The following is a 10,012-nucleotide window of genomic DNA, read 5'->3' on the forward strand; positions in this document are numbered from 1 at the left end:
CTCTTGGATGTGGGTTCAATCGTGTGGCTTTGGAAGTGCAACGGTGTAAAGGGTAAACGTTAAGAGCATTTTTCTTCTCAAGGTATTTTGGACCTGGGATATACCTTTTTTTTTAGTTTGTAAATAGAAAGCTGAACTCCGGGGGTTGGTTTTGTTTTTTTGAACACAAAAAATAACTGTTATGTCATCGAAAAAATCAAAATACGAACTTTGTTTTTGTTTTCAAAAAACGAAGTTTGCTTTCAAAAACAAAACCATTCATGCATGTTATCGAACACTCCTGGCTTGCTTGATATGCCCAACCGTGCTTAGTCATTGAATCTGAATGAGTAATAAAACATTCCCTGATTACTTTTCCTATACAGTTGTTTTTGATACATACCAGAAATACCTTGAATTCAACACAGGCTTCAAAAACAACTAACTCTCCATGTGTTGTTTTTGTTGTATACCTGTTCCATGGTCCATGATTCCATATTGAACTCACTCTTTTTTTTTTTTTTTGGTTGAGAAAAGCTTAATAATAAAGCAGATTCTCTCAAACCTTTTCGCACTAGCCTATGTACTAAATACACTGTTATAAAAGGACTGCGACTTAGACAGGCCCAATTAAGGGTGTCAATGGATCTGTTTTGGATTGGACTCCATCCAGACCAAAATCAATTTAGACAGACCAACAAGACATATTGGATTGGACCAATTTGGTCAAAAATATTTATTAGATTGGATTGGACCTAGTCCGTAACAAATTTATATTAGATAGGGTTGGATTAAGCCAATATCTAGTCCATTGATATAAGATAAGAATATATGTGTCAATGGACCGGGTTTGTGTTGAAATCAATCCAAATCAAAATGAACTTGAACAGATTGGACGGTCCAGACATTGAATTGGACCAATCCAAATTGGTCCAAACCATTTATTGGATCGGATTGGACATGGTCCATTAATAATGGACTCACATTGGACTGGATCAGATTGGACCAAATCCAGTCCAATTGACATCCCTAGGCCCAACCCAAGCCCAAACCAACCTAATTTGCAATTTTACAAGGGTTGGGCTTGGATTTTCAATCCTCAGGCTAGACCCAGGCCCAAAGTTTGGGCTCTTTTTTTTTCAGGCTGGTAGCTAAATCCCAGCCCAACCTTATCTCAACCCAAGTCAGGCCTAACTACCTATAAACACATATATTAACACATATATGCTTATTTTTTTATTAAACCATATATACATGCATACATATTTACATCAAAATTTAGTATGTGCTGATTGACCAACCCAAGCCGAGCCCATATTGAATGTATCAAATTTAGGAGTGAATTCAAATTGAGCCCAACTAAATATTAGACTATTTGAACTTGACTCGGCAGAAAACTATAGGGCTTGAGCTCAATTTGAGTAGAAATGCTAGTTTAAGTTCAACTCAACTCAAAAACTCATATGTTTGAACTTGAACCCAAGTTTTATTGGAATTTGGACTCGAATATCAGATTGGCTCAGCACAAATCAAACTTTTGTTAAGCTGAGCTCAAATAGCTCAAAGGAAAAAAAAAAAAAACTCGATTCATGTCTACCTCTAATCAAATTTCAGTGCTGGCTAGGCTTGAATTGGGCAGTTTGGGCTTAATCTTGATTTTTCATAATATATCCTTATCTTAATAAAAGTGAGAGTACAATAATAAATTACTTATATATTAATAAATCAAGTGTTTTACTGTTTTAACTAAAATTATGTTACATATTATCTATCGAATTTGTTCATTTTATATATAAAATATAATAAAAATTAGGAAACCTTTATCTATATCTACATGTAAAGTGGATACTTGACTTTGCTTATCATATTGGTAATTTGTATCTTTTATCTCTATTTACAACGCTCACCCTGGTATATTATTGATAAAATAAATAAATAATCGATTTAGATCTGAATTAATTGGAATTTGGAAACAAGCAATATCCATAACAAATCCAATTATCAATCGGGACAACCCATTGACAACACTACCCAACTCGCATGAATACTAAAAAAAGAGAAGACTTAAGCAATCTTGTTTTAATTCATATAATCAAAGGGTGGAGAATTTATGTCAAATGTCCAATCGCACATAATATCTATTAATAATGTTCAAATCAATCTCTCACTCATGATCCAATGAGACCCATTAAATGGAATTCAGATCTGCGCTTCACAACGTCTCACAGTAGGGTTGTTCACGAGTCGGGTTGGGTCGATTTACAGAGGTTTTCCCAACCGACCCGACCTGGTCGGGTTACATGAGGTGGAAATCGAAATCGACCTGTTGATAGGTAAAACCGACCTAGTCGGTTTAAGTCAGGTTGGGTCGGTTTCGGTTTTGCTCCTGTACAAAAATGATAGAGAAGCCTAGAACTAGAAGGACACCTAATTCTAATTGTAATTGCCTAATGGGTTGCCTATTTGGTGTAAAAGACTATAAAAATTAGGATAGATACAATTTAGTTAAGTAGGAACTAGAAGATAGGGCTGTTCTAGTTCTAGTAGAAGACTAGTTAAGTAGTAAACTAGGAACTATCGAACTAAAAAACTAATTGGTTCGGTTTGGTTTGGGTCGGTTTCGGTTTTCACATAAAAAAATCGAAACCGACCCGATATATCAGTTTATGATTTTGCCCAACCCGAAACCGATCGATGCTGATGAAAACCCGACCGACTCGGATTGGGTCGGTTCGGGTTGGTCGGGTTGAGCCTTCTCATGAACAGCCCTATCTCATAGCACATTTCTACTATCTATTAAAAAATATCTCCCAATGATAGTATCAAAAATGATGATATTGTCATTGGGAGATGTTCCCAATACAGGGTAAAGATGTGCTATGGAACCTAATGGGGCGCAGATGTGAACTCCATTAAATGGTGGTCCCTGGCTTTTGAATGTTGAACCATGGGATTTTATTTATTTATTTTGGTAATTGATGGCAGCAAATTATGGGCGCACAGTTCCGGACCCATATATGAGAGTTCTCATAAAGGTGATGCTAGAGTTGTTCGATTGGAATCGTTTGGAACAGAGTGGGGATCATTATTAAAACCCCAAGGCCAATCACCAAAGTCGAAAGATAACAGCGCAGCCCAAGAGGCCAAGAGGACACCACCATCACCGTAGGATTATTTCATCGTCTCAAATATTCTACCCACTCCAAGGTGAGGCCTCAGGATAATGAGGATGAGGATGATCAAAATTCAAAATAACCCTTGCAAAATGAATTCACATTGGTGCCCCACTGAGCGCACCCAACTCGCACCCCAGATGCAACATCTCACCGTGCATTAGGATCATCTCCCATACCGGTCATGGGGAGATGTTTTCTCTACACGGTTGGGATGTTCTGTAGGGCGCGTGTGGGGCGCTGATGTGAATTCTTCCAAAATGACCAAGATATCCTTTCTTATGTAAACGGTAGACCGAGAGCACCTGACCATGAGATGAGATAGCACTGAAACTAGCGAAGGCTGATCTGCCCATGCCCGGAAACCCTAACCAGTTCAGAGTTCACCTCAACCAAAACAACAAGGACGATGAACTGAACCCTAAGCTTGCAATACCATCCCTGTTTGATTGTCACGTCCAATTCTCATGAAAGCTCCGCATCAGACTCAGGGATAGATTGACAGACAAAGTTGAGCTTGTCGTCGACAATGGCGATGCTGTTTAGAAGCAGGACCTTCGTTAAAACCCTAATTCCTAACTCCTTCAGAACGATCTCCACCTTCACCTTCCTCTGCCAGGAACCTCAACTTGCAGAACCCTCAATCCCGGATTCGACTCCATTGCCTCCAAACCCCTCATCAGGCAGCCCCATGTACCAGCAGAACTGGAGGAACCCCATACAAACTCCTTTACCGGGTCAGTCACTCGTCCCTCTTGGCTTCCTTCATCAAACACCGTCTGCGAAGATTCAATCTTTATCTCGGACGCTCGATGTTCAGAGCCTCATGAACGTTTTTGCTGATTGGATGACTTCACGGCGATGGGCTGACATGAAACAATTGTTTGAGTTCTGGATAAAGTCTCTCGACAAGAATGGAAAGCCGAACAGGCCCGACGTTAACTTGTACAATCACTACTTGAGGGCGAACTTGGAAAATGGTGCAACTGCAGGGGAGCTCCTTGATCTGGTGGCACAAATGGAAGATTATATGATTACACCGAACACAGCATCGTTTAATCTGGTATTGAAGGCTATGTATCAAGCGAAGGAGACTGAGGCAGCAGAGAAATTGCTTGAACGGTATGAACTATGCAATGAATCTTTTTCTGGTATTTTATTCTACTTGAACTTTTGTTATTTCTGTTCTCACTTCTCACCACTAAATGCATGTTGCGTATGCTATTTACTAAATACTACTAAAAAAGGTGCTTTTTTAATCACATGATTAACCTTCTGGCTTTTTACCAGATTCATTTTCTTCTCTAGACTGGACAACGGAATGCCCTGTTTAATTCCCTGTTGTTTTAAGCTATATTTCCTTTAAAATGTCCGATCTCATTCAGAACTGATTAGTTATACTTGTCTTTAGGCTTGTTCGTCATATTGCGACCTTGAATTAGTCTAGCATACGTTTGTCTTTGGTTCTTCCCACTTGTATTAACTCGACTATTCAAGTTTTCACCTAAGTCTTGTCTTACTGAGGTCATCTATGTGAATCATTGTCAATGTTTCAGACTCGTCTAATAGGTCTATTGCCTACTTTCGAACATTGTCTGGTCATTATTTATCAAGTTAAAAAAAAAAAAATTGTCTGGTCATTTGCCTAATTCCCACAGGCAATGCCTTGCCCTCTTTTCTTTGTGTTGGTCTTGGATAGTTATTCATTCATAATGTTGGGTTGGATTTGATTGCTGTATAGAGTTAATTGGAGATGCAAAAATTTTATTTGAAATGTTAGGTCCCTGTATTCCAGATTGAATATATATATTTTTATTGCACACTAAGGTCAGTAAACAGTAGTCATCTCTTTATTGGACAGTGGAGTTCAGAGAGATGGACCTTTTCTAGGCCTTCTAATTTGTTGCAGGCTTGCAGTGTACTTCCACACATCAACATATATAGAAAAGAGAAATTTCTATAGAACATTACCAATCAGACTTGTCTAATTGGTCTATTGCCTACCTTCGAACATTATCTGGTCATTTGCCTAATTCCCACAGGCAAGGCCTTGCAGAACAGTTAAGGTTTAAGGGCTTCTTCCTACCACTGCACTTGATTTGGTTATTATTATTTCATGTGTTTTTTCTTGCCTTTGCTTGTGTCATTCCATTCCATTGTTTTTCTTCATTACAAGGACAGAGTTCTTTGTTGTTAACCCATACTAATATTGATTGCTCTTGTCACATTAATCGTGAAACAGTGAGACATTATTTTTAAGATCATATATGTTAGAATGTGCATTCTTGCCTTGTGATGAATGGATTTTATTGATATCAGGATGCTGCAGACAGGAAAAGAGTCTCTGCCAGATGAAGAAACATACGAATTGGTTACTGGAATGTTGTTTTCAGAGAATCAGATAGATGCTGCCCTAAAATATATAGATATGACTCTAAAATCTGGCTACATGGTATCAATGAGGGTATTTACTGAATGTGTGCGGAGTTGTGGTAATGCAGGAAGGTTGGATACCCTCGCATCCATCATAGAGAGGTGCAAGGTACACTATAGAGTTGCTAATCATTATTATTATTTTTTATTTTATATGTCTGCTTGCTTTTGTATGTTCTTCTTTTTTGGGTTAGTTTCTCCCTTCCATTAATTATCAATTGTTAATGATCAGGCAATGGATCAAAATAAAGCTCTTTGTCCAAGCTGGAACATGTGTAATTACCTTGTGGATGTTGCAATGCAAGCAGATAACAGCAAATTGGCTTTTTATGCTTTGGAGTTTCTAGCTAAATGGATTGCTCGTGGAGAGAATGCAAGGCCACCTGTTCTTCTCTCTGTTGATGAAGGAGTGGTTGTTTCAGCGTTAGGAACTGCCAGTAGGACCTATGATGCTACTCTTCTAGATGCATCATGGGCTATCCTACGGCGCTCATTGCGTCAAAAGAAGGCACCCAACCCAGAATCTTACCTTGGGAAGATATATGCACATGCATCTTTGGGAAATTTGCAGAAGGCTTTCAGTACTCTGCATGAATTTGAATCTGCTTATGGAAATTCTACTAAAGCTGCAGATCAGGATCTATTCTCTCCATTTACCTCTTTACATCCATTAGTTGTGGCATGCACCAAGAATGGTTTTGAGACCCTGGACTCAGTATGTGCTTGTCTATACTTTCTTCCTCACCTTACCTATAATTCTTTTTTTAAGTTAAAATTGATTACTATCTGTACAAAGTTTTTGTTGTTGTTGTTGTTGTTGTTGTTGTGCATTTAATAAGGAACTTAGTGTACCTTTTTGAAATCTTTTTGAGAATTAGGTTAAGTATGGGATGATTTAGGTGTACTGCATGTTCAAGGTAAATTGCAATCCATGCCTTTTTTTCTGGTTGCAGTGCCTTGGGAACTGCGCTTTGATTTTGGTTTCAGTTTTTGTGTGTGTCACCACAGGTATTAGACAATTGCCATGCAGTCAATTAGTAGTTATCCTTTTTAAATCAGTATTTAATTCTTATCTCTTTATATATGGTGTTATAGAAGAAGCAAAGACAGTCCAATACTATAACTTGTCTACTTTGAGAATGTGCAATTTTCTTTTTCCCCTGTTGATATGAGTTAATCCACCTATAAAATATTAACATAATGAGTTTATGTTGTTATCTTTAAAACAGTCTTAGTGATGCTGTCCTCTCTCTCTCTCTCTCTCACACACACACACAGACAAAAAAAGAAAAAGAAGAGTAGAAGGTTTTTTTGTTTTCCTTCTTTTTTGCATATATCTACTTACTGTTAAAATTGTCAGGTTTATTTCCAATTGGAGAATTTGAGCCATGCAGATCTTCCTTACAAATCTGTTGCTGCTCTTAATTGTATAATATTGGGTTGTGCAAACATATGGGATATTGATCGAGCCTATCAGACTTTTGAGGCCATTGGCAGCATCTATGGCTTGACCCCTGATATCCATTCATATAATGCTTTGATGTATGCATTTGGAAAGCTCAAGAAGGTGGGAAATTTTTAATGCATTTTTGTTGTATTCAATACTCTCTCTCTCTCTCTCTCATACTTTTAGCTGAAACTGTAGAAGTGACCTTCATATTGGCAGACATTTGAAGCTTCAAGGGTGTTTGAGCACTTGACTAGCTTGGGTGTGAAACCAAATGCAACATCATATTCATTGCTGGTTGATGCTCATCTAATTAATCGGGATGCTAAGGCTGCTCTCTCTGTGATTGATGAGATGGTATTGTTCCTCTAGTTCATGTGGAAGCTTGTGTATATATGTATATATTGCACGGGTGCTAACAAGCTAAGGTTTGGTGCTAAAATATCTGGGCAGGTGAATGCAGGTTTTGTACCATCCAAAGAGACATTGAAGAAGGTCAGAAGGCGATGTATGAGAGAATTTGATTATGAGAGTGATGACCAGGTGGAATCCCTGGCTAAGAAATTTAAGATTCGAATGGGTACAGAAAACCGCAGAGACATGCTGTTTAATCTTGAGTACAGCACTGACTACACCTAATAGGTAAATTCTTGCATCAAAGAACATTTTCATCAGGACAGAAGTGTAACTATCCTTGTTAAAGTATCTTGCATTGCATGAATGAAGATTCTTTTGACTTCTGAGGCAGCATTATTCAATTCTGCTTGGGCTGCAAATTATATTTCTGATGCTAAAGTGGCATTTTAACATTCTTTTTAACCCCTATATGGAAGTCTTCTGAATAGTTTTACAAGATAGTGATGCTTTGAGCAATGTTTATCAGACCTAGACCAGATCAGATGGACGAACTATTTGGATGTGAAACCAGCAGCAAAAATGTTTTTTTTGGATTACCTAGTTCTTAGAAATGTTAACTTGGTGGAACTTACTGGATACGTGTTAGATTGTTAATAGGTATTATAACCTATAGTATTTTACTGTTTCAAGTTTAGTTTGATGTAAAATGGCTTTAAAAGATAATCTGGAAGAGAGGAATCATTTGCTATTTTTTATGCTTTTGGATGATTGGACCATTTGACCCATGACCCAGTGACCAAAACAGTTTCACATCCAGTCTGAGTGTGACAAAGTTGCTTAAATTGTTTCTCTGATCGCTGTTTTGGCTTTAGAGATCTTGCCTGTATTTTTTCACATCCTTGTGCTTGTCCCACATGTATGCACAAACTGGAGAACTGATTTCCTTCCTCTATGGATTCTTTTATATGGGATTCCTAACTTTGCTATTTCCAGTAATTGTTTGATCATCTGTAAAGATGCTAATTGCTTTCATTTACAAACTATGGTTGTCTATGCATTTGCAGTGGGTTATTTTGCCATGAGCTCGTCTTCTGTACTGGGACTTCTCAGACTGACGTTTCATTTGACCAATAAGTTTGCTGATCCTTCCTCCTGTTCTCCCGGAACTGCACATCCCTGCTTGTAAATTTCCGTTTGTACTTTATTTTGAGAGAGAGAGAGAGACCCAGAAGGAGGTATCCTAGGTTTGTAACCTCCTATTGCCATTATTTTCCGTCCTTTTGCTTCTCCATTCTTTTTAGGAATATTCGGAGGGAATTGGAGTGTTGGTTAATTGTTATTATCTACTGCCTAGAATTCCATAATCTCGAACTCCTAATGAAAGAAAAGGCCTTGGAAGAAATGCAGATAACTGTGTATGCATCTTTCATCTTACGAAGCTAGAATTGTAGAAAACAGCTTCATGTGGAACTAACTATTCCGGAGTGCCTTTCTTTGCGCAACAAGCACCGGACGGCCTACTATATGCTATGGGGATGGGCAATGGCATAGGAAAGCCAAGAAGGTAGTGCTTCAACAAGAGGAGATTCTGGTATGGGCTCTCACAGTTCAGAATCCAGATGAGACATAATATGTAGGATGAAGTTGACCAAGTTCCATTGGCCTCTTGATCACCAGATTGAGAATTAAACCATCTGGATTGATTCTAAAATAAACCACTCTGCCGGGAGCCTCCTGAAGCTATTAGCTATGGTTATTAGGAATTGGGATCTGCTCCTCACTGAGCGCGTCACACACCGACCTCACAGCCATCTCCCCATGAATAATAAATACAAGATGTGCGGCCAGGACAAGTTGTGAGACGCGCTCTTTTATTGGGCTTAGGTACGTGGTGGTGATAGATAGTTTTACAATAAGCCAACCAACCGGCTAAGTAATAAGGAAGGATGCTTGTCATCCGAGAAGTGCCGCCTTGGATAGTCCACATATAAAACAAAAAAGCGTGATCAGAGAGTCGTGATAATCTCCCTTCTGCACTGTCTCAGCTTTTTGGGTTTTAAACATTAGCTTCATTGGTTTTACATAAGCATCAAAAGTAATGATGTACATTAGGTTTATTGGTTAAGAAGAAAGTAAGAAGACCAAGTAGCAGCATCTTTACTCCATGCAAATGGACCAAATTGTGGTTTCTGACAATCGGCTAACACTTTAAACCAACACTTGCCCTCCTCAAACCCTGTACCCCATCTCACGGTTCTCACCTAAAATACTGTGGCCTTAAGTCGGCAGGGCAGGAGGAGCAAACCAACTTTGACGTTTTATCTCTGGATTATGTTTCAAGCTTTAAATTTATTTCCCAATGTGCTGTTTTTCTTCACAGAGCAGAGTCCTCCATTAGGAATCTCGATCAACTACCCACAAGACACACCAGCTTGTCTTTTGTGGGTAGCAGATCTGGATTCTTCCACTAGCAGGGCTCCATCTTTTCTGGGCTACATACATGCTCGACAAAATTTCTCAGCCTAAAATCATATAAGAAGTGAAGTCCGTGCTATATATTGTCAATGCACTGACAAGAATCCATACTAATGGTAGGTTAAAAACCCACCTCCACTTTCTACCA

General features: G+C 38.6%; 1 protein-coding gene across 1 annotated transcript; it reads left to right on the forward strand.

Moving 5' to 3' along the window:
* Positions 1-3,437: 3,437 nt before the first annotated feature.
* On the forward strand, positions 3,438-8,791 carry LOC104597971 (Tetratricopeptide repeat (TPR)-like superfamily protein). The gene is made up of 7 exons (XM_010259794.3): positions 3,438-4,274; positions 5,472-5,694; positions 5,818-6,300; positions 6,946-7,152; positions 7,252-7,389; positions 7,486-7,674; positions 8,454-8,791. The coding sequence occupies exons 1-6, from the start codon at positions 3,682-3,684 to the stop codon at positions 7,669-7,671; spliced, it is 1,830 nt and encodes a 609-aa protein (XP_010258096.1). The 5' UTR covers positions 3,438-3,681; the 3' UTR covers positions 7,672-7,674; positions 8,454-8,791.
* Positions 8,792-10,012: the final 1,221 nt, after the last annotated feature.

This window comes from Nelumbo nucifera, chromosome 4, assembly GCF_055504915.1.
Source record: "Nelumbo nucifera cultivar China Antique chromosome 4, China Antique-T2T, whole genome shotgun sequence".
Lineage (NCBI taxonomy): Eukaryota > Viridiplantae > Streptophyta > Magnoliopsida > Proteales > Nelumbonaceae > Nelumbo > Nelumbo nucifera.

Excerpts from the sequence above, each read along its gene's own strand:
- LOC104597971 (XM_010259794.3), top strand. The coding sequence starts at position 3,682 with ATGGCGATGCTGTTTAGAAGCAGGACCTTCGTTAAAACCCTAATTCCT. Across the intron at positions 5,695-5,817 it reads CCATCATAGAGAGGTGCAAG|GCAATGGATCAAAATAAAGC; the intron begins GTACACTATAGA and ends GTTAATGATCAG. Across the intron at positions 6,301-6,945 it reads GTTTTGAGACCCTGGACTCA|GTTTATTTCCAATTGGAGAA; the intron begins GTATGTGCTTGT and ends TAAAATTGTCAG.